General features: G+C 42.6%; 1 protein-coding gene across 1 annotated transcript in view; it reads left to right on the forward strand.

Moving 5' to 3' along the window:
• Positions 1-24,493, forward strand: part of Efhc1 (EF-hand domain containing 1) — a 50,875-nt gene extending 26,382 nt beyond the window's left edge. The window contains exons 8-11 of the mRNA XM_076557903.1: positions 906-1,119; positions 1,729-1,921; positions 22,404-22,614; positions 24,257-24,493. Of these exons, the coding sequence (XP_076414018.1) occupies positions 906-1,119; positions 1,729-1,921; positions 22,404-22,614; positions 24,257-24,328 (690 nt within the window). The 3' untranslated portion in view covers positions 24,329-24,493. The remainder of the gene's footprint in view (positions 1-905; positions 1,120-1,728; positions 1,922-22,403; positions 22,615-24,256) is intronic.
• The last annotated feature ends 1,031 nt before the right edge of the window (positions 24,494-25,524 follow it).

The raw sequence follows: 25,524 nt of genomic DNA on the forward strand, positions 1-25,524 counted from the left end.
CCGTGGGAGGGACATAGCTTTGAATGTACATGTAGTTCGCTGGAATGTCAGAGTTCTTAGACTCTCCAGTAGTGAATGTCACAGCACATAGGTAATAGATGTTATGTTGATCTACTTCCTGACCTGAAGCTCAAGGCTACAAAGCCGATCGATGGGTGGAGCTATTTTCCCTGAACACTTCTCTGCCTCCCCTGAGCTTTTCAGCACCTTCCTAGTCTGTCAACATCCAGCCCTCCTGCTCTCCACAGCTGCTCCTGGAGCGGTCTCTACCCCCTGGGTCTGTGGCAAGCTGACTCAGGCTCCATACTTGTGTATGTGGTGGCCTGTTCTCAGGCCTCCAGATAATTCAGTTTTAAAACCGCAGATTCTCAAATTTGTGCCCAGTCGCTGCCCTCTGAACTGGGGATTCCTTCGTACTGTAGTTGAGCCTTGTGAAGCCTGTGGAGTTGTCATGTTCCCTGGCTTACCTTTTGGGTGACACTTCTCTCCCTTCTGGGGAGCTGTGTGGCTGGGGAGCCTCGATCCGGCTGGTTTTTTCCCAGTGCTTTGCTCCTGGGATTCTCTTCTGCATCCTAGCATCCATCTTGTGAATTGCTGAAGCTCTTCCTCTCTTCTGTCTTTGGACTCCTCAAGTCAACATTTTAAAGCCACGGGGTTCTTAAATAGAAACCCAGAGTTTTCTTCTTCTGAAAACCTAGAAGATCTGCCAGCACTGGGCCTACACTCCCACAAGACAGCAGTCGACGGGAGTTGAGTTGGGGTGGCCTCCCTTCCCAGAGTGAAGCCTGGCTGTCCCAGCCCAGACCCTCAACACGGGGCAGGTTTATATGCATCCAGCTTGCTTTCATTTGGGGGTTCCTGGAAGGATCATGAACCTTGATATTCTCTTTTCTCCATCTTCCTAGGAGTCCCCTATCCCAGAAGACAAAAACCGTCGCTTTGTCTTCTCTTATTTTCTTGCCACTGATATGATCAGTATCTTTGAGCCTCCTGTTCGAAATTCCGGTATCATCGGGGGCAAGTTCCTGGGCAGGACTAAAGTTGTTAAACCATTCTCTTCAGTTGACAACCCTGTCTACTATGGACCAAGTGACTTCTTCATCGGTGCCGTGATTGAGGGTAAGTCTAAACATGGCTCCGAGTTTCCTGTTGGCTTGGAAAATGGATTCTTCACAGCTATGACTTAATGCATTCTTGAGCCTTATCAGAAGCAATCGGGCTGTGTTCTGACTGAGATGGTGCTAATATGACTATTTCTTAATCTCCTTGCTTATCAGTTACACTCTAAATTAACTGAGTTTGTTGATACTACATGGTTGTATACATTGGCTCCATTTGTTAGATGTTAACACAAGGAACCTGAGGAAACCACTGAATATTAATGTATATAAGCTGTTCAAAATTCACTAGGCTGGCCAGATGTGATAGCACACACCTTTAATCTCAGCACTTGGGAGACAGAGGCAGATGGATCTCTGTGAGTTCAAGGCCAGCCTGGTGTACATTGTGAGGTCCAGGACAGCCAGGACTTTGCAGAAAGACCTTGTCTCAAAAACAAACAAAACAAACAAACAAAACAAACAAAACCACCACAACAAAACAAAACACTTCACTAGTTGGCCACAAATGATTAACTGTGGATCTATTGCTAACGGGTTAACATTATTTTGCTCCTGACTGCATGAGAGAAGCAAAGCCGAACTAAGTGTAACATTACTCTCTCCTCAGTGTTCGGTCATCGATTCATCATCCTTGATACCGATGAGTACGTTTTAAAGTACATGGAGAGCAACGCTTCCCAGTATTCACAAGAAGCCCTCGCCTCAATCCAGAACCGTATCCGAAAGCAGGATGCCCCCGCACAGGATGCTCCCCCACAGGATGCTCCCCCACAGGATGCTCTTGCACCAGGATCAGAAAGGTATGTTTGACTTCCTAGGGTAAGGATTTGGCACATGCAAGCGATTTAGAAAGCAATCCCACCCTGTGTGTGTTGTGTTTATGTGGTATATGTGCACATGTGTGCATAGGTACATAGGTACACATGCTTGTTCACCCATGTGCAGAGGAGAACGTTAAGTATCCTGTTTGGTCATGCTATGCCGTATTTCTTTGAGGCAGAGCCTCTCACTAAGTCTGGATCTAGGCTGGTGGCCAGCAACCCGATGATCCTCTTGTCTCTGCTCCCCACAGCACTGGGGTTGAGGGTGCAGCCACACTCAGGCTTTTTTTGTTTTGTTTCTACACATGTGCTGGGACCTGAGCGCCCCATACCTGAATGCTCACGCAGCAAGCATTCTGACCCACTGAGTCATCCCTGCAGAATCCTAGAGAGTAATTCTTGTCAAAATAGAAGCATAATGATGTTTTAGGATTTCAGCTTTTCTTTACCAGGTTGGAGTTGTCAGGCAAATGTAGATGGTTTCTTGGGCTCAAAATAATAACTACCATCTTAGAAATTTTCCAGTTTTCCCCCCTGCAGCAAATAATTATTGAATGAATGCCTGCCATATCTGCTTCAGATGTGATCACTAGGCTACTGGTCTGATCAGTAAACAAAATAGATAAGAAATTGCGGTCTTCCTGGACTGACCTAAACAGGAATTGATAGAGAGTAATACAAGTAGATCATACAAGATAATCAGTGATAAATACCATACAAAAATATACATGGCAAGCATTTCTGGAGGTTGGCAGTGATTTGCACTTGCTTGGCAGGGGGAGCCACGTTAGAGGGCAACTCTGAGCAAACCCTTGAAGAGATACAAGTTCTCTCGGTAGCTGTGTAGATGCAGGACTGGTGAGTACAGAACCTGCCAGGTAGCGTGCTCCACTTAGCATGCTCAAGTAACTGGTTAGACAGTGAGAGTGGCCAGGGGGAGTGAGATGAGGAGGGATAAGTGATGAAATTAGAAAATTAATGGGGGAAAGAAACTGCAAAGGAAAATTAACGAGGAGCTGGACTGCACTGGAGTCTCTGAGTAGAAGAGTAGCCGGGTCTGACATACGCTTTTGAAGGACTAGCCTGCTGCCACATTGATACTCCAGTCAGAGCCACACGTGTGGTGCAAACCTAATTCTGGCCCTTGGGAGGTGCAGTCAGAAGGCTCAAAGGTTTCAAGGCCAGCCTCAGCTACATAGAGAGTTTGAGGCCAGCCTCAGCTACATAGAGAGTTTGAGGCCAGCCTGAGCTATGTGAGCTTGAGGAGGAGTAGGAGGGAAGAGAAAGAGGGTGTGTGAGAGAGATCGGGAGGGAGATTAGAAACGATACTGTAGGAGATGGCAGAGCATGAAGGCCAGAGAAGTGAAGATGTGATCTAATTGGCTGAGCCAATGTGACGAAATATAAGTTACGCAGGGCATGTGAGAGAACTAGAAGAGTTAAAGAAGGTTCTAAGATGGGGCCTGAACAGCAGGACGGACTTACTGAGATAGGGACAGTGAGAACTGGGTAAAGGAGTTTGTTAGGGGAGTATGGTACAGACTTGGGTTTGGAGTGTATTTTATGTTTAGGAGATAAAATAGAACCATGTGTGTACTAGCATTACACAGGGGACTGAGGACTTCAGTGAGATTTCCAGCAGAGTTAGGTGGGAAAGCTCAAAAGAGGTAGATGTAAGAGAGGTGGGAGGCACTCTAGATAAAATGTACACACAGTGTTTATGAGGAGGTTTATTCAAAGGAGGACAGAGAAAGGGGACCGTAGCTAGCAGAGGAGGTAAAGTCAGCTGAAAATTGTGTTTTGTGTTTGGTGTAAGATGGAAAAAACACAAACAACAACAACAAAAAATACAAAAACCACCTGCCTTTGATCCCATCTATCAGGAGGCCAAGCAGAGCTATTGTGAATTTGAGGTCATCACAGGCAAGACCCTGTCTCAAACAACAAAATCATATTGGTGCGTGTTAAAGTTCTGTGGGGAAGGAACTGGCGGATGTGTGAGAGATGGGCAGAGTTGCTGAAGTGTGAGAGACAGGATGGATGGGAATTAGCAGTGGAGAGAACTTGGTGCTGGGTAGAAGCACTGTTTATCTAGAGCAATCATCCTAAAAAATGTTAGCTTCAGGACACTCGTGATTGAAAAAACACTGCAGACCTGTGTTAGTTACTTTCCTGTTGCTGTGGTAAAATGCTGTGACTAAGGCAACTTCCAGAAGGAAGAGTTTATGTGGCTTATGGTATTCGGTATTACCTCTTATTCCAGAGGTGTAAGGGTCCATTGTGAGGGTGGGGGAGGCATAACAGGAAGAAGCAGGCATGATGTCAGGGGCAGGAGACACATCTTCTAATGTGAGGGCCAGGCAAAGAGAATGAACGGGAAGTGGGGTGAGACGATAAGCACTCGATCTCCACCTCCAGTGCCAGACCTGCTCCAGCAAGGCTCCACCTCACAAAGGTTCCACAGCCTCCCCAAACAGTGCCACCAGCTGGGGACCAAGTGATCAAATCCATGAGCCTATGGGTGACTGTATTAGCCAGAGTTCTCTAGAGGAACACAACTTACAGAAAAAAAATTCACACACACACACACACACACACACACACACACACACACACACACACACATATATATATTGAATACATGTATACTTTCATATATACATGAGAGAGAGGGGGGGTTAATTAGCGTGGTTTACAGGCTATGGTCCAGCTTGTCCAACAATGGCTGTCTACCAACAGAAGATCCAAGCATCCAGTAGTTGTTCAGTACACAAGGCTGGATGTCTCAGCTGGTCTTCAGGATACACCAGAATCCCAAAGAACTAGGGATGTTTTGCAATGCCAGTGAAGAAATAGACTTGTCCTTGAGACCAAGGTCAAGCAGGCAAAGAGAACAAGTTTCCTTCTTCCGTATCCTTGATATAGGATGCAAGCAAAAGGTGTGGCCCAGATTAAAGGAGGATCTTCCTACCTCAAAACATCCAATTAAAAAATCTCTCACAGGTGTACCCAGCTGCTTGGGTTTTAGTTCATTCCAGATGTAGTCAACTTGACAACAAAGAATAGCCATCAAAGGGACATTTCTTCATTCAAACCATAACAAGATCATTAAGAACTTTTAATCTGTTCATATTTAGCATATTAGAAATTATATCTGAAATGTAAAAATACTTTTGTAGAATATACTAACAAAGGTACCTTTTTTTCAGATAGGGTTGCATGTGTTCCCAACTAGCCTTGACACTGATATGGAGCTGAGGCTGACCTAGAATTATGATCCTCCTGCCTCTGCCTCCCACATTCTGGGATCACAGGCATGCGCACTTCTGGTCCTGTTTTTATGTGGGGCTGTGTGGTGATATTTTATTTGTACTGAAATGTTATTTTAATTTTATGTTAATAAATAAAGTTGTCCTGGGGTCAGAGCTATTAGAGCCATAGTAAGAGCGTGGTGGTTAGAAGAGCTAGGTAGATTTCTGTGTGTTCAGGGATACAGCCAGTATTGGAGACATACGCCTTTAAGACCTGGAGGGCGGTACTTACAGGCAGTGATGAGGCAGTCATGTGGTTGGGTTTACAACCAATGAGAAGGCAGAACAGAAAGATTATTTAAACAGGGACACAGGAAGTACCTCCCTCTCTCGGGGAAGCTAGGAGCACTGCAGGAGGTAAGATTTTATCTCTGAGCTCTGACCTCTCGGCTTTTCTCTTTTACCTTGGCTCTGTGTTTCTTATTTTAATAATACGATTGGTTACATCTACATCTGGCGCCCAACGTGACAAGAATCCATTAAAAACTGCTTGGGGCCGGCTCCCTAGCAGGAGCAGCCGGCTCCCTAGCCCCGGCCCAGGTTTGGGCTCAGGCTGGACTGTGAGCTGCTTGCTTAAAGCCAGTGCTACAAACAGCTCAGGCCTGCCCTGCTACACAGGGCCCCTGGCTGTAAAGCCAAGCCTTGACTCGGCTCAAGAGGGAACAAGTGGCTGGCTTTAAGCTTTAGCCGGCTACCCCTTCACTTTCACTTTCACTTTCACTTTCACTTTCGCTTTTGCTTTCTCTCTTGCTTTCTCTCTGTCTCTCTGTTTCTCTCTCTCTCTCTCTCTCTCTCTCTCTCTCTCTCTCTCTCTCTGGATTTACACCTAGGACTCTAGGTGGCTGTTTTGAAATTCGCTCGGATTTCTACTGTTCTACGCAGATTTGGTAAGTCATAAAGGAAACTATTTAAAAGACAAATTTTTTCCACATTAAAAAAAATGGGTTTCCTGTGTACATTGGAAGAAAATTGGGTTTTGTTTGAAATTTTAGGCAGTCTGACAATGGAACAACTATATGAAAAGATTAGTATTATGGGAATTATGCAGTTAATCACCATGCTTATTCTCATTTTACTATTTAAAAAGATAGTCGATTTAAGTGCCAGGATAACAGCTTTAGAAAAACCTGTTAATTTTAACAGTGAAGTTGGTTCAAGTTTGGATCATAAGGTTACAGAAAGAAAGCCTGTTTTCACACAGTCATCCTTAATTTATCCTGTAACCGTACAGCAGATGCCTGATCAAATGGCTACACAAAATATCTGGGCTCCAATTGAACTGATGGATTTTAAAAGGTTTAAGGAGGCAATAGTATCTTATGGCATGCATTCCCCATATGTAAAGCAAATGTTAAACTCTTGGTCAACATATAATAGGATTATACCACAGGACTGGCGGGACCTTGCACAAGCTGTTCTGGAACCCAGCCAGAGAATTCAATTTCTAACGTGGTTTAAGGAGGAAGCTAGAAACGTAGAAACACAATGGAGGGATAAAGGAATACAAGTTTGTCAGGATCAGCTTATTGGAGAAGGCCAATATGCTTCAATACAAACACAATGTTTATATGATGTTCAAACCGTAATTTTATGTCGAATGGCAGCCTTGAATGCATGGGACAGAGTTGATGAACCAGGAAAAAAACCTGAGTCATTCACAAAGGTTATGCAAGGCCCAAAAGAATCTTTCACAGATTTTTTAGAAAGACTGGCTTCAGCAGTAAACAGAATGGTCTCAGGATCAGAAGCTAGTAAGGCAATAATTGAAGCTTTGGCATTTGAGAATGCGAATGCAGCATGCAAAAGAATAATCAGGCCGTTAAGGGCAAGATCTGCACCTTTGGAAGATTGGATTAGAGAAACAATTAATGTTGAGGTTGATGAGCATGATACGTGGGTAGGAGAAGTAATTTCAAAAGGTTTGAGGAGTGTTAGATGTTTTGGGTGTGGAAAGCAAGGACATTTTAAAAGGGACTGTAAACAGGTCATTCCTAGAAGCAATGTTTCTTCAAGGAACAATGGCAACAGAAGGCCCCTTCCTTCTGGAGTATGCAGAAGGTGTGGTAAGGGAAAACACTGGACCAACGAATGTAGATCAACAAAGGACAGACAGGGTAATCCTTTGCCTCAGTTTTCGGGAAACTCCCGGAGGGGCCTCATGCAGGCCCCCATAGCAAAACCAGTTCAAACCTTTCCTGCAGCTGTAGAGGAAATCCCTGCTCTGAGCGATTAAATAACCAAATGACTATTGGAATAAATCATGCTGGTCAGGATGATGAAAAAGAGAGAATAGAAAATTCAGGAGAAAACATAAAGAAAATTTTTTGGCAAACTTCTATTAATGAACAGAGACCAAAATTAACGATAAAAATAAATGGTGTTTTGTTGTCTGGTCTGGTAGACACAGGTGCGGACATTACCATAATTGCACCAGAATTTTGGCATCCAGCTTGGCCTCTTCAGGAGGTAAACGTTCAACTGTTAGGAATTGGGACATTATCTGGAGTGAAACAGAGTGCAAGATGGCTGGAATGTATAGGTCCAGAAGGACAGAGAGGAAAATTAAAACCATATGTCGCTAACATAGCTATGAACCTGTGGGGTCGAGACTTGTTGCAACAATGGAATACTCAGATTAAAATCCCTCCAATCTCAGAAACAAATCATAAACTAGCACATGTTTCTGAGAGAAATATTAGAAGGCATTATTTTGAGTGGTCACCGGCCATCCATATTATACAAGAACAGGGCACAACAACTGATAATCTTCCAAAAATACCAACAGCTCTACCTTTAAAATGGTTAACAGACAAGCCTGTATGGGTCCAGCAATGGCCTTTAACAACAGAGAAACTCCAGGCTTTAGAAGAGCTGGTAGAAGAACAGCTAAATGCTCAGCATATTGAACAGTCAACCAGCCCTTGGAATTCTCCTGTATTTGTTATTAAAAAGAAATCTGGTAAATGGAGAATGGTAACAGACCTTAGAGCAATTAACAAAGTAATTCAGCCGATGGGCTCTCTACAATCTGGAATTCCTTTGCCTACTCTGTTACCAAAAGGATGGCCTCTCATAGTTATTGATTTAAAAGACTGTTTCTTTTCAATACCCTTACAAGAAAAAGACAAAGAAAGATTTGCTTTCACAGTGCCTACTTATAATAATTCTCAACCGGTTAAAAGATTTCAATGGAGGGTCCTCCCACAGGGAATGTTAAATAGCCCAACTCTGTGCCAATATTTTGTACAACAGCCATTGGAAGTGATACGTAAAAAATTTCCTAAATCTATAATTTATCATTATATGGATGATATTTTATTAGCTGACTCAAATGCAGATACTTTAGAAAGAATGTTTGAAGAAGTAAAGAAAATTTTGCCTTGCTGGGGATTACAAATTGCTCCTGAAAAGATACAAAGAGGAGATTCTATTAATTATTTAGGATATAAAATAGAGCTACAAAAAATTAGACCCCAAAAGGTGCAAATTAGGAGAGATAGACTACAGACTCTTAATGACTTTCAAAGATTATTTGGAGATATTTCTCATCTACGAACTATTGTTGGGGTAAAAAATGATGAACTGACTAATTTGTTCAAAACCTTAGAAGGTGACAAGGACTTAAATAGTCCAAGAGAATTATCACCTGAAGCTGAGAAAGAATTGGCCTTGGTAGAAAAGAAAGTACATGAAGGGCACGTGGATCGTATTGATCCAAAGCTGGATTGCATTTTGGTTATTTTACCTTCTAGGCATTCCCCTACTGGAATATTAATGCAGAGGGAAGATATTATATTGGAATGGATATTTTTACCAAATAAACCAAATAAAAAATTAAAAACTTATGGGGAAAAAATCTCTGACTTGATTTGGAAAGGAAAATTGAGACTTCGTCAATTAGCAGGAATAGACCCAGCAGAAATTGTTGTACCTTTAACTAAGGAGGACATTGAAAAATTATGGACAGAAAGTGAACCTTGGCAAAGAGCTTGCAGTAATTTTTTGGGAGAAATTAACAGCAAATATCCCAAAAGCAACAGAATTGATTTTATAAAGAGAGCTGATTGGATCTTGCCTCGAATTGTACGGCAAAAACCCATATCTGGAGTTCGTACATTTTATACAGATGCCAACAAACAAGGAAAGGCAGGTTACAAATCAGAAAATTTAAGTAAAGTGGTACAAAGTCCTTATAATTCAGTGCAAAAATCAGAATTGTATGCTATTCTGTTGGTATTAATGGATTTTTCAGAACCTCTCAACATAGTAACTGACTCTCAGTATGCTGAAAGAGTGGTGTTACATATTGAGACTGCAGAATTTATCCCTGATGCTTCAGAATTAACTTCACTATTTATTCAATTACAAGATACAATCAGGAAAAGGAGTCATCCTTTATATATAACTCACATCCGATCTCATACTGGTCTGCCAGGCCCTCTAGCACAAGGCAATGATGAGATTGATAAATTATTGATAGGAAATGTGCTGGAGGCCTCAGAATTTCATAAAAAACATCATGTCAATAGTAAAGGTTTAAAAAAGGATTTTTCCATAACCTGGCAACAAGCCAAAGAAATAGTAAAGAAATGTCCTACTTGTTCCTTCTATAATCAAACGCCATTACCAGCAGGATGTAACCCAAAGGGTACTCAGAGAAATGAAATCTGGCAGATGGATGTGTTTCACTTTGCAGAATTTGGAAAACTGAAATATGTACACCACACTATCGATACTTATTCAGGATTTCAATGGGCAACTGCTCTGAGTTCTGAAAAAGCTGATTCTGTAATCACTCATTTGCTAGAAGTTATGGCCATTATGGGTATACCTGCACAAATCAAAACTGACAATGCTCCATCATATGTCTCTGTTAAAATGAAACAGTTTTTTGCTTATTACAATATAAAGCATATTACAGGTATACCACATAATCCTACAGGTCAAGCAGTTATAGAAAGGTCAAACAGAACTCTAAAGGATATGCTAAATAAACAGAAAGGAGTAACAAAAACCCCCAGAAATAGACTGCATAATGCTCTATTAACTTTGAATTTTCTGAATGCCAATGAGAAAGGAACAACAGCTGCAGAGAGACATTGGGTAATAGAAAAAACTACAGAATTAAATCAGCCTATATACTTTAAGGATGTGCTGACCTCAGAATGGAAACCATGGTATGTATTACGTTGGGGACGAGGTTTTGCTTTTGTTTCTACAGGAGAAGATAAGCTGTGGATACCATCAAAATTGATAAAGGTTCGATTTGAACAAGAAAAACCTCTTAATTAGAGGAGGTGATAGTTCATCAATCAGCATGAACATCCAATTTAAACTAACTTGTACCTGTAACACATGTCTTTTCATTTAATCAGATAATAACTTGCCAAAAAGGAACATCCCCAAAATTAGTCTTGGGGGAAGGTTTTTGTTTTTGTCTTTTAGGAGAATGAAGGTTAAGGAATCTGAAGGACACAAGACAAATGAGACAACTGAAGAAAAGGGACAAATCATCTATCCCAGGAAACAGAGTATATGAGAGTATATGGCATATGGGTATATATTATCTAAAAAATTTTATGTCTTCTTAAATGTTTGTTTCTGCTTTTCTCTAAAGATTTAACACTATTGGTTTTCTAATAGTCCCAGTTCAATTAAAATTTAAAGCTGACTTTGGAGTTGGAGAATGGCTCTCTCCTTCTTCAAACTCAAGCATGTTGTTAAAAGGAAAATGCAAACTCCCTGTATCATGCCAGAAAGAGCCATTTTCTGCTATGGGACAGGACAAAAGCCAAATTAATTAAGGGACTATTCTATTACTAATCTCAACTCTTTGATTCTATTCTGATTCTTTAAACTTTTCTTAAAGTATAAATTTTATATCAAAATTTACAAGATTAATATATATATATACATTTTAAACTTTGTTAAGATATGAATGGTCATATAGAGTACTATCTAATTCTAGAAAAAAGGCTTCAATTAGCTGCATATATATGTCTTTGTGTTCGAGTCTCTTATCAGTTTTCTGCAGGAAATCATGGCCAGGCCTAACATCAACTGAAATCTCCAGGAAGAAGATGGGGCCCCACAACAACAACAACAACAATTCCACGTGGACAATAATAATATCACTGAACTGACAAACATCATCTACAGATCAGCTTTGAACTACAAGGTGCTCAGAGCAATTTTGAGATGACTAGCTGAGATGATCCAGTCTCAAAGACTACTTGAATAAGGACTTGAGATAAACCCTGAACTTTGGCATTATACACAGACTGGATAATAATGAAGGATATAGTTACCTTTCCTAGAATTTGACAATTAACTTAAATTTTTCTTTCAGGATAAAGATAACTTCGCCCATACCCAGCAGGAAGCAATTTTAAGAATGACGCCCACATTCCCAAAGAGGTGGTGTGGGGTGGGTGGTTTTTTTTTTTTGGTTCCTTTTAATGGGTTTTGGGTCTGGGATAATTTTCATTATTTAGGGGGGTAGGTTACAAGTTGTCAAGGGTTAGGAAAAAGGCTAAGCAAAGGAGATTAGATTTAAGGTTCTCGTTTTTTTTAAAAAAAAAAGAAAGAAAGAAAGAAAAGAAAAGAAAAAGACAATTACTAGTTTTAAATACTTTACATTATTACCAACTATTAGGATATAAAGAAATGAAAGTTAGTAATTAGACATTACAATAGAAATTGTAGTCATATTAGATATGTTTTAAAAATTGAGCAGATATATTTTAGACAGGTCATCTTCAAACCCTTCAGAAATCTACAGAATATGGCATTTAAAATGTTTTAATAACTTAGAAATTTTTCTTTTTTGAGACATGTCGGCTCCTGGCAGTACCAATCTACTTCAGAGAAAATATGGGCATTGAAGAAACTGCATATGGAGTTAATTTTCATTGTGGCAAAAGTTAGCCACTGGACAACAAAGTATCCTCGTATCAACAGGACAAAATGGACAGACAGAACACGAAACAAAGGACTACCGATTCCTGCCAAAACAAGTGTGGTTATGGCTTTATCAGACGGCATCTTCTGAGGCCAGGACAATATGGCACCATCCCTGAAGTGGCCTTCACAATCTGGAAAAGGTACAGTGCCCTTTTCTTTGAAGGCAGCTGAACAGGCAGTGGGCCGATGGCTTCTGTTGTGCAATAGAACAGCAACTGAAAGCTCACGCCTCTCAATAGTAGACTGGCATTTAATAGAGGGATGTGGAGAAGGGCATGCTTAGATGAAGCCATATATACACAGCCAAGAAGAATGGACAGCTGAATTCAAAAACCATCAACAATTTCCAGAATTTAAAATCCTGAATCATGACATGACACTAGTGGAATTCAGGTGTTTCTGGTACATGGACTGCTCTCACCCAAATGGAGGTTGAACTGTTGACCTTGTGTACAACCTACTTCACAAATGAGTCTGTCAGATACCATAAGCCTATAGGCTGAAGATGATGCCCCAACACTGTGGAGAAACCTCAGGTGACTGTCCAGGCAGCTGGCTGTTTCTGTCAACTCACAAAATTTTTGGAAGTTGCTTTTGTGCACTTCCTGTTTTTATTTTTGTTAGCTAATATTATTTCCTTCTTGGGTCTCTGAGGGAGTTGAAGATTAGTTAGTTATAGTTGAAGATTAATTAGGATAGAAAGTGAATTAGATACATTTTGGACTTACTAAAATAGGATAGATAAGGGAATTATTTTCTCTGATTTGTCAAATACAAATGGACTAGACATCGTTTAGGTATTTGTTACTTGTATATATTGTATATAGTTATTGTACTTTTGTATATAGTTTTTCTTTTGTTAGTTATAACCTTTTGCCTTTTTTCTTTTTATTAAAATAGAAAAGGGGAAATGTGGTGATATTTTATTTGTACTGAAATGTTATTTTAATTTTATGTTAATAAATAAAGTTGTCCTGGGGTCAGAGCTATTAGAGCCATAGTAAGAGCGTGGTGGTTAGAAGAGCTAGGTAGATTTCTGTGTGTTCAGGGATACAGCCAGTATTGGAGACATACGCCTTTAAGACCTGGAGGGCGGTACTTACAGGCAGTGATGAGGCAGTCATGTGGTTGGGTTTACAACCAATGAGAAGGCAGAACAGAAAGATTATTTAAACAGGGACACAGGAAGTACCTCCCTCTCTCGGGGAAGCTAGGAGCACTGCAGGAGGTAAGATTTTATCTCTGAGCTCTGACCTCTCGGCTTTTCTCTTTTACCTTGGCTCTGTGTTTCTTATTTTAATAATACGATTGGTTACATCTACAGGGCTGGGAATCGAATCCAGGGCCTCACACATGCTAGCCAAGCACTCTATGAACTGAGCCACAAAAAGAGAACAATTTCTGTGGAAAATAACTATGTTTTCTGTTTCCCAAACAAAAACAACTATTGGGAAGAATTACACTTGAGTTTTTTGACGATACCTGTAATATCTAGTTTTCTTAAGAGGAGACAGTTGAATTTTTTTTTTAAGATTTTATTTATTTATTATGCATACAGTGTTGTGCCTGCACACCAGAAGAGGGAGCCATATCTCATTACAGATGGCTGTGAGCCACCATGTGGTTGCTGGGAATTGAACTCAGGACCTCTGGAAGAACAGCCAGTGCTCTTAACCTCTGAGCCATCTCTCCAGCCCAGACAACTGAATTTTTATGTTTTTAAATTTAGCCTAGAAAAAAAAAATCCTGTATTGTGTAATATTTGGGAAAATTTGCGTATGCTTGTGGAGGAAGAGGAGGGAAAAGATAAACGGTAGTGGTGGTGTTATTTTTCACCTTGGAGAACCTTCCAAGGGCCTTGGGGGACCCCAGCAGTCCAGGCACTCTTCTTGGAAATTTTGATCTTGGTGACATGAGGTCAGAACCCAAGGGAACAGGCACACATAGACAGAAAATGTGGTTGGAAAGCCCTTCTAAGTGTTTGTGGTAGTGTGCAGTACAGTAGGAACTGGAATTTGTGAAATGTGTCATTTTATTGAATATGTAGGTTATATATCAAACATAAGGAAAATGAACACCTAAAAATTAAAGCTCAGTGTTATTTTACTTACTACAGCAACAGAAAAAAAAAATAGGACCAATTCTAATCTATATTCACCATCAATTGAAAAATGTATCTTAATTCCAGAGATGTTACATGTGGGGAAAAGTTGTCATTGTGTCAGGGGAGCAGCTAGTATATATAGTTAGTTAGGCATGGCCTTCTGTGCGGCCAGGGGAGCTCTCTTCAGGGTCCTCTGCTCAGTGGCAGCCAGAACCTCAGGCTGATGAAAAGAATTTCCAGGCCAGTCGGTGTGAAGCAAAGCTGAGATTTGTTTATGAAAGGAGAGATTTTTATGTAGATTTAGCAAAGGCATAGAGGAGGGACAGAAGAGGGAGGAAGGAGAAGAGAGAGAACATGGGGAGGAGGAAAGGGGAGGAGAGAGGGAGAGAGGAAGAGGAGAGGGCAGAAGGGGAGAGAAGGACAGAGGAGAGGTTTGAAGAAATGGACCATTATACAGTCTAGGGAGGGCCCAGGATTCTGAGAGGAGAGTCATATTTAAGTATATTAATAATAGTGCATATGTTAATATTAGTATAATTATAATATAATATATTAATAGTAGTGGCTACTAAAAACACATTACTCAGAGGATTTGAAAGATTAACTAAAAATATTTTGGTATAATTATTTTCTCTAAAAAACCCTCCTTGCCAGACTTTAGGGCACAGGCCTGTGGCCTAGCAGCTCACATCTTCAAGGAGTGCCTGGCGGGCTTAGTGAAACCATGTCTCGAAAATAAAGTGAAATGAGACTGAGGATGTCGCTCAGAGGTAGAGAACTCGCCTAGCATGTGTGAGGTCTGGTGTTTAATCTCCAGAGTTGCAAAAGTAAATAGATAAATAAACAGAACTCTTCCTTATTAACTGAGGTTATCAAGTGGTTTATGAGATGCATTATAAACATTTAAAGAGAAGAAAGGAGTTCTGACCAAACCACAGGCCCCGCAAGGTCAAAGGGATTCTTACTATATCATAGGTCACACAGAGCCAAGGCACATGTCTGGATTATAAACCTGTTCAGTATCTTGTGAGATTTTTTTTTTTTTCAAAAATGTGATTTCAAGTCCTTTGCCGGTGACTTGATGCCATTCGGTGAGAGGCTTAATCCAGGTACCCGAGGGTGAGGGTTTTTGCTCTCTCTCTTCTCCCTTTCACCGCCCGGTCTTTCCACCCTGGCTCATGAGAACTGAAGTAGTGTGGCTGTCCAGGAAAGTGGGAGGCGGCATGGTGAGCACTAAGGGCCCACTTGGTATTCATGGCCATTATGTTCCATTCAGCTCCTTCTCAAAAGGGTCCCCTTCTATTCTCCCGCGTCTGTGCAAATACCAGCAGACCCTGGGAGCTATTTGCTCAAGCATGCTACCGGCAAAACCTCATTTTATATCAGGCAACGAGGAAAAGTGCAAGAGGGCTCAGACCTCTATAGCCATAAAAGGAAGGGAGAGCAGGTGTTGGACACAGAGGGCTGCTGCTGCCCCTGTTCCCATCCTCAGATCTATCGGTTGTTCTCTGTGAGAGGAAATGTGTGAAGATGACATAAATCCTGAGTTCACACTCTTTTGTCTTCAAGCCCTTCCCGAGTTGGCCCTTTACCTGTCCCAATCTATAACGAACCCTGCAACAGGAAGTGCACATCCTTCATTCAACTAATAATCTCAAGAGGTTCCCAAGAATCAGCAGGCCTGTGTATTTTCTTCTGTTTTGTTCAAGACAGGGTTTCTCTGTGTAGCCCTGGCTGTCCTGGAACTCACTCTGCAGTCAGTGGTTGGCCTTGAACTCAGAGAGATCCGCTTGCCTCTGCCTCTGGAGTGGGGTGCTAGGATTAAAGCCACTGTTCGGCTTAGGTCTGCATATTTTTATGGTAGGTAACAATTCCAAGAGGACGGATTTTTAAGCAGTTAGTCATTGTTTTCTCTGGGCCAGAAAATTGGTGTCGCACACAGGAAATTAACTGAATACTGATTTCAGCTTGAAGTTCTTAGGGAGTCAGGATCTCCTTTACAATTAAAAAAATGATTATTTTATATGTATGGATGTTTTGCCTGCACATATGTCTGTGCACCATATACGTGCCTGGTACCCAGAGCCTAGAATAAGGCATGGGAGCCCCTAGAAATGGAGTCCTAGATGGCTGTGAGCCATTATCTGGGGGCTGAGCACTGAACCTGGGTTCTCTGAAAGAGCAGCCAGTGTCTTAATCACGGAGCCACCTCTCTAGGCCTTTCTTTGCAATTTTGTGAACTCAGATTTAAGGATAAAAACATGCACGTGGCTCATAAGCCCACTTTGATCACAGAATCTGTCTGTATGGCCAGCATGAGCACACATCTGTATACAGACCACATCCTCTCTCTAGTGGACTCTTTCGTGCCCTTCAACTTCAGGTGGACCCCCTTTCCTACTCAGTGAGCCTTTCATCCTTCCTTCTTCCCTTGGTGTTTCCAGGTAGTCTCTGTTAGAATTCCTAGTCACTCCCCTAGCTGCATGACTGCACATGCATAGTTCAGTAGCCAAGTTACGGGCCTTATGTCTTACATCATCCGTGCACAGCGTGGTCATACGATCTGAGCATGCGTGGCATAGCTCCGTGGCAAGCCCACATGCGCATGTGCAGGGAAATCCTTAAAAACCCTGGCACAGAACCTCCTCTCTCTTCTGCTCTCTCTTTCTCCCCCACCCCCCTTCTCCCTGCACATGTCTCTTCCACAGGCTTGGTCACTCTCTTCTGTCCACCCACATGGGCAAAACACATATGGATTAAACAGGTAAGCCTTAAAAAAAAAAAGTCGAATGTGAGATAAAGTAACCCAGTGGGCTCTTCTCCCAGTCTCCCATCTTTACTTCAGAACGTCCACGTGATCATCCTCTTTCACCTTCTCCAAATGCAAGGCTTCTATTGTGCATCTGTGATCATTTTCTCCCTGACTGCTTGAGAATCCAGACACTCTTCATGAATTGCCTTCTTGAAGGTCATTGATGGTTTTCAAACATAATCGTCTCACTTACACATTAGTTGAGCAGATATTTGCGCTTGTCCCCTGCATTAGACTTGACATTAATACTAGCTTAAGCAAATATGTGAGACAATCAGGGGCTGCGATCTAGAGCAGAGGCTGGCAAGCTTTTGTTTGCAGAAGCTCCGATGCTGAGTGATTCAGTCATAGCATCTCTTGGGAATACTCAACCCCACCCTTTCCAGCATGAAAGCAGCCACAGACAAAGGTAAACGAATAAAAGCAGGTGTGTTCCAATAGACCTTTCCAAATAAAGAGCAGTTGTCAGCTAGATTTGGCCCGTTCCACAGTTTCCTGACTCCTCCCCTCCCGGTTAGCTTGTTTGGTGGACACACAGTATGAATTACTCTTTACCACCCTCCTTTGGAAACCTCTGCTTTGATCTGGGGAGTCAGAGTCTGGTGTCCCCGCTCTGAGAACCTGTCAGGTGCATCTTCGATTTACATTGTCCGGGTTGCTGTTTCTCAAGATCCTGCATCTGTCCTCCTGCTTGCCTCCTCAACTCTCTGTGATACAGTGTGAGTCCCTCTCTGTCCTAGCCATTCTCCTGGATTGATGCCTGCATTCTTTTTTGTCTGTTTATGGTATCTTTTGAAATGCTGGTTACAACTGAAAAGCCATCTGTCACTTCCTCTCCAGCACACCTGCTCCCCCTCCCTTTATGTCTCCTTATTCTCCTCTAAGGTTGAGCTAATGAGCTGTGATGACGTGGGAATCACCAGCACAGTGCCTGGTAGAGAAGAGGCTGTCAACGCAGGTTAGCTCCGCCCTCTCTCTCCTTGACAGTACCCTTACATTTTAAACCATATTCAATAAGCTGTTGTGTTCTTTAGTTTGACCCTCCAATGCCTCTTGCTTCCAATCTCTCATTTTCAGTATCCCTACCTGTCTTGACTTAATGCAGACTGTCAGTGAGGATGCACTTGGTACCCACAACAGTAACAGCAGAAACAATCTCCCATTGGCTTATGCTTTTCATGTACTACAATAGCTGGAGGCAAACAACACTTGTTCTCAGCTGGAGACAGGAGTTCAAAGCCAACCTGCACTGTTTGAGATCCTGTGTCAAAAAAACAAACAAATGAAAACAAAACAAAAACAACCAAACAAACAAAACTATAATTCATTAAAATTTAAAAAGTTCTTCCCAGAATCTACCAGAAACCTACCAAGTTTTTTTAAATTCATTGCCTATGCCATGAAACACTTTGCCAGACCAATACTAGAAAAATCAAATATTGGGAAGAACTCTGGCCTTAAATACATCTCTACTGAAATCCAAGCCCCCCCCCCAAAAAAAAGAAAAGAAAGAAAAAAGAAAAAAACAAAACCAACCAACAGTTCATCAATTTAAATTCTTGTATGAAAAAAATATAAACAGTATGTGAATTCAGTTGTAAAAGGGGGGACACTTTAAAAAACTACAAAATAAACTGGTTTTAGGAAAATAATCATTTGAAAACATCTAAATGATATTCAAAAAACTTAAATTAATTTCAAAATAGAAACGAGTCAAAATATTTTAAAGTGTTATGTAAAGCATCTATGGAAAAAAGCAGCAAAAGCAGTTCGGAGAAGCAGCCGGCCCTTAGGGAACACCTCCACCCACACAGGTACCCAGGAGGGGCTTTGGAACACTCGCACCCACTCAGGTACCCAGGAGGGGCTTTGGAACACTCGCACCCACTCAGGTACCCAGGAGGGGCTTCGGAACACCCGCACCCACTCGGGTATCCAGGAGGGGCTTTGGAACACCCGCACCCACTCGGTTATCCAGGAGGGGCTTTGGAATACCCGCACCCACTCGGGTATCCAGGAGGGGCTTTGGAACACCCGCACCCACTCGGGTATCCAGGAGGGGCTTTGGAACACCCGCACCCACTCGGGTATCCAGGAGGGGCTTTGGAACACCCGCACCCACTCGGGTATCCAGGAGGGGCTTCGGAACACCCACACCCACTCAGGTACCCAGGAGGGGCTTCGGAACACCCGCACCCACTCGGGTATCCAGGAGGGGCTTTGGCGTGAGTTAAGCGCCATACCCGTTACCATCCACCCACATTTCTTCCATGCTGCATGGGTGTTTTCTCTGCTGTTTGAAGGAAATGAGTGTCTGGATTCTTCAGGGAAGAGAGAGCTACTGTCTTTCCCCCAAATGATCTGATATAAAATTATAACTTCAGTCATATATTCAGATATGTGACAGGCAGGAGACCTTACCTCCTGAGAGCATGTGGAGATGGAGGTTTGGGTGCGTCCTGTCACTAAAATGGCCCCCTGCCTATATGAATCTGATAATCATATTCTGCTTCTGTAATAAGTGATTCAAGTGACCCTTTCTATACTGGGGGAGTTTTAGGACCCTTGTTTTGACCTTGCTATAACAGTAATATCTGCTTAAATTTTAAGGGAGTAAACCTGGTTTGGTGGTACACACTTGTAATGCCAGTGCTTGGAAGCTTTGCCAGGGGACGGGAGTTAAGGGCTAGCATGGGCTACAGAGTGAGAGGTCTCAAAAACAAGAACAAGGAAAACAAAACAGAGGTGATAAAACTTGGGTTACACAAGCTGAAGTAAGCACAACCAAGCAAAACACTCATAAACCAGAGATGACTGCTTCTAATATTTTGTTGTTTAATATTCATTTAAAATATAATACTTTTTGAGGGCTGTTTACTGGCTTTTGCAGTCTATCATGAACATTTCAGATATCTTAGAATGTTCTATGAAGCATCAATAGTTTAATGCTTTAAGTAAACATTACATTCACATTTTCCACGTACTTCTACCCTCTCTTTCACAGGTGACTATGGCTTTCTGTCTGTCTGTCTCTCTCTCTCTCTCTCCACAGTTCTGGCTCTATCCTGGAACTCATTCTGTAGACAAGGCTGGCCTCAAACTCAGAGATCCACCTGCCTCTGCCTCCTTGAGTGCTGGGATTAAAGGTGTGCACTACCACTACCCAGCTAGACTATGACTTTAATTTAAAAAAAAAAAAAAAGATTTAGTTTTATTTTTGTGTATGTGTCCGTGAGAGGGTTTGCACATGTGAATGCAGGGCCCAGAGGCCATAAGAGAGTGTTGGCTTCCCTTGGAGCTGGAGTTCTGAGCTGCTGGACTGACTTCAGGTCATCTTAAAAACAGGATGCGTTTTTAACTGCTGAGTCGTTTCTCCAGCCCCGTGTTTTTGTTGTTTTTTTTTTTTTTCAATTTATTTTTAAGTATTTGTTCATTAGTATGTTTTACCTGTGTGTATATATACATGCATCACATGGGTACCTGGTGCCCATAGTGGCCAGAAGAGGGCACTGGATCCCCTGGAACTTGAATTACATGTGGACATGTGGTTGTGAGCCACCGTGTGGGTGCTGGAAACAGAACCCAAGGCCTCTGCAGGAACAGCAAATGCTTATAACTGCTGAGTCCAGCCCCACACTCTGTCTTTATACCTGTGTAAGTTTTACGGGAGCCAGCACCCTGTCCACAAATCAGGGCCCCAGCGCTCACACTAAGAACACATTTTCCTCCTGCAGCACAGCAGTGGCTTCATCGTGACTGCATCACGTGATTAAAGTGTAAATTATTTAGCTCATTTCCTACTTTTGGACGTTCAGGCTGATCAGTCTAGTGAACTCTTTTGTTTCGTGCAGTCCACGGTCCTTTCTCACGAGGTATTGTTTGAAATTCACTGCTAGGAGCTGGCTATAGTAGTGTACACCTTTAATCCCAGCACTCAGGTGGCAGAGGCAGGCAGTCTCAATGAATTGGAGGCCATCCTTATCTATATAGTTTAGGCCAGTTAGAACTTCACAGTAAGACTATGTCAAAAAAAAAAAAAAAGCTAGATTTTTGTCTCTTATTTCCAAAAAGAGATCCGGGAAGACCACACTACTTTTCACCTGCCCAGACGGCACAGTGGCAGCTTCAGGTTAACATGGAACTAGGGTTGGGGAGACGGCTCAGCAGTAAAGAGTGCTTGCCATGCCGTCCTGGCAACTGGAGTTCTCCTCCCGGCATCCTTACTACAAACTGGCATCCCGAAACCATCCAACCCTGGCTCTGAGGGACCAGACACCTTCTTCTGGGTGTGTGCACAACCACACACAAACGGAAGGTTAAAAACCAAAGTGAACCAGGAGCCAAGCTACACTGTTTTCAGCAGTGAAGTTTCTGAATGTAATACACAGGAAGAGCAGAGAAGCCATGGTAGAGCCATGGAGGGAGGGCCTCGGCGAGAGGGAACGAGGATCCAAAGCTTGTTGAAAATGGGGGGAGACACGAGTTCTGATCGGGCCTCTGATGTGGAATCGGGACGAGGTCCCAGCATCTTCAAGTCCATTTTCTCATCACTGAGAAACGTAAGTGTAAGCACTTAGGAGGGTATTTTGTTCTGAAAGGATTTAGGAAGATGAGGGAGTCTTTGTTGGAGCTAACGTTCTTTAGTTTTATAACTAGCTTCGTTCTCAGAGGAAGTACACATTGAGCTTCTCCTTACTGTGTCCTGTTGGGAAGGGATAGCCATCCCTCTTCCCAGTGCTCTGTACCAATCTCTCTGTGGTTTCAGTAACACAAGGCCTGCACTGCTGCCCAGCCCCAAGAGCGGTCTCCAAACGCCCACAGATGGCCTTTCACAAAACTCACTGAGAACGGAAGGGGGAATGTTAAAACCCTGAGAGATTCCTGTCTGCACAGTGACGTGCATAACTTCTAGGCACTCAGGCACTTGGGTCTGGATGAGGTAACGTTAGTCTGCAACAGTAGAGGCCAGCGTGATTCCCACAAATAGCAAACTGGGAAAGGCAGTATAGGAGACCTGGCTCTTTGGGGTGGAGTGATTTAACTGATGGCAAGAAGGGACATAGTTCAAACACTGTCCCACATGAGGCCTTCTGATGAGGAGGTTAGCTGTGTGTCAAAAATGGTTGGCTTATTATTATTATTATTATTATTATTATTATTATTATTATTATTGATGCTTCCCAGATTTCACAAAATAAGAGCTTTGCTTACTGAGGTAAGATTGGTCAAGAATGAATATATTTATATCGGATCATGTCCTTCTCTTTACAGCATGCAAGCCACGGAGGAACCCAAGGCACAGGACCTGGATACCCTGATAGACACAATCCAGATGCACCTGAAAGACCATTCCTGCAAAGATAACCTCCGTGAAACATTTCAAATATACGACAAGGAGGAGTCAGGATTTGTGGACAAAGAGGTGTTCTTTAAAGTCTGTGACACTCTTAATATCCCAGTCGATGACTCCTTGATTAAGGAGGTCAGTATGAACGGGTGGTTTGGGTTGACTGCACAGACTAAACACTGGTCATTCCTTCTAAGGGGATACAAGAATCAGATCTCCCATTCTGTCCTGAGGACAGGATTTTCCACACCGCAGCATCAACTTCCTTTTCAAATTGTTGCTGCAGGGTGTCTCTTAAGCTGGGGCTGGGAACAGATAGCAGAGAAGTTGCTAGTCCAGCGTGTTAGTGATGGAGGGTAGGTGATCGTGAGGCACCAGCTGCCAAGGAGGGACCCGAAGATAAGTTAATGAACAGGATGTTTGCGGGCTCTGGGAGACTTCAAGGTCAGCCTGTCAGGATGAGCATGGAAGCTGATACGACCCCTGCCCAAGGCAGCAGTGTCTGTAGGGTAACAAGTTTCGCTGAAGATGGGGAGAAGGAATGGAAGTGTTCCTCCTAGAACTTTTATGATTGTTAAATAAGGATGGCATTTCTTTTACTCACTACAAATCTTGATGGCCAGGACCCTTGCTGGAAGTCAGAACAAAATTTACCCCACCCTGGCCAGGACTCTAGCTTAATATCATGACCTACTCATTGATTAACAACATGGAGGCTTTATTGACCTTCCCGAAGGTTTTCAAGCAAGAGGGAACGTTTGGAAATTAAGGTTCATTTAGGAAATGGTTTTGTTGAAGTAACTAGGTTAAGTAACTAGGATGGAGGGTCTTGTTTGGTCTTTTTGAAGACAGAATGTTGACAAGGAGTATGAGAGAAGGGCACTTGTTCACATGGGCTAAATACCCATTTACTCTAGAAGTCTTTGATTGACAGCATGGCTAATTCAGTTTTTATTTTCAAGCCATTCATACTGTGTGACATGGGAGCGGACATGAGAAAGGAAATGCAGCCATTGGGAAGTGGAATGTAGAGGCTGGGCAAGGCAGATGTTGTACAGACAACCGCAGCCAATCACTGTTACCATCACTGTTGAGTCCAGGGGACATTGAAAGCATGGCTATAACTAGATCTTCTATTAAGCTGCAACAGCAGGAGCCTGCAGTTTAGGGGTGTTTAGTTCTTGGGAGGGGGGCAAAATATTTATATTTGAATATAGCAATAAAAGTATTTTGGCTGGGCATTGGTGGCTCACACCTTTAATCTCAGCACTTGGGAGGCAGAGCCGGGCAGATCTCTGTGAGTTTGAGGCCAACCTGGTCTACACAGTGAGATCCAGGACAGGCACCATACACAGAGAAACCCTGTCTTGAAAAACAGCAACAACAACAACAAAAAAAGTATTTTGAAGCTGGGTCTGCTAGTACATGCTTATATCCCCAAAGTTTGGAATGCAGAGGCAGGAAGATCATGAGTTCAAGGCCAATGGAGGCTACAAAGTGAGATACTGCCTCAGAAGATAAAGAAAAAAGGAAAGTGTGTGATAATAACAACGCCCTTATAAACGTGAATATTACTGCTGTGGTTTCACTATGTATAATATGGGGCTTAATGTCTGACCTACCTTCCAGGATCACAGGATTACTTCAGAGTCAACTGGGGATATAAAGGCTGAACTCTGTTTGGGTTGGCAAAACCCGGGGCTCCTTATGCGTAAGTGCGCTTGGCAGTTAAGCCGAAGGGAACTCTGTCTCACCTGTCCTGTTTGTTCCCTTGCAGTTAATCAGGATGTGTACCCACGGAGAAGGCAAGATTAACTACTATAACTTTATTCGCGCTTTCTCGAACTGAGCTGAACGAGAGAGTGTGATATGAATTGTTGACACTGAACGGACATGGAGAGATCTACTTTGTATCTACTGGGCGAGCATTTGCATCGCTCCTGAACTTGTACTTCTTCTTTGGCTCTTCTATTTCACTCTTACTAAAGTCTAAAGTAAATTGATTTTCAAAGAATGGAAGACTGGGGCCTTATTTGGAGCGGCAGAGGTACCGTGATAGTTTTAACTTATAGGACCCAGGGGGTCCAGAATTCGTCAAACAATACCCTCAATATGTGTGTAACCATGCTTGGGATGAGGTTAACAGTTGGATTGATAGACAAGTAAAACATATCTTAAAGTAAGGAGACCCCTGGCAGCAATTTGAAAACCTGACTAGAAACACAAACTGACCCACCCCTGAGTAAGAGAATCCCCCTGCCTGGCTGCCTTTCCACGGCCACACAACCCTTCCCTGGCTCTCAGTGGAAACTTCCCGTGTTCTGAGCATGCAGCCAGCAGACTGGAGCTGGACCCTCAGCGATGATCAGCTGGCAGGCTCAGCCCACACAAGCACACACACTCACTCATACCACCCCACAGCACACACAATTAGTTTGCTGATTCTTTGGAAAAGCTGGATACAGATGTAGAAGGAGGAAGCACAGAAGGAATGACGGACTCCTCGGGAAGCGTTTGGGATGCTGAAAATAAAGTTCTCAGCAGCACTGTCGCTGTAGCCGAGGGCCTCTCTACCCACCCATCCACTTCCCTCAGTATTGTAGGGAGATATACTACATGCTTTTCAGGGCGCAATTCTAAGCCCATTAGTAGAATAAAAACTGGGAGTCTGAGGTCTGGCTCAGTGGTAGAGTTCTTTCATAGTATGTGCAAGACCCAATGCCATCAAAAATAAAGTTATAAAAAATGGAATATAAAATAGTGTGGTGTACATAGAATGCTGCTGTTTTCATAAGATCTGTGTATTTACTGGGATATAATGTCAATATCTCTAGAAAAGAATTCCTTTTAGAAAGCTTCACCTCTAAGATGTGCGGGGCAAGACTAGCAGCACTTTCTGGTTTTCTAACGAGCTCTGATTGACAAGCCAGGCTAGATTCTTCCCAGCCACCCAAAACATGCAGCGGTGGGGAGGAAGTCATACAGGATCAGAATACCCCGGTCTTCTCAAAGTTGCCACGGGGCCTTCCTGGTTTTGCCTTTGGC

Source organism: Peromyscus maniculatus, chromosome 21 (assembly GCF_049852395.1).
Source record: "Peromyscus maniculatus bairdii isolate BWxNUB_F1_BW_parent chromosome 21, HU_Pman_BW_mat_3.1, whole genome shotgun sequence".
NCBI classification, from domain to species: Eukaryota; Metazoa; Chordata; class Mammalia; order Rodentia; family Cricetidae; genus Peromyscus; species Peromyscus maniculatus.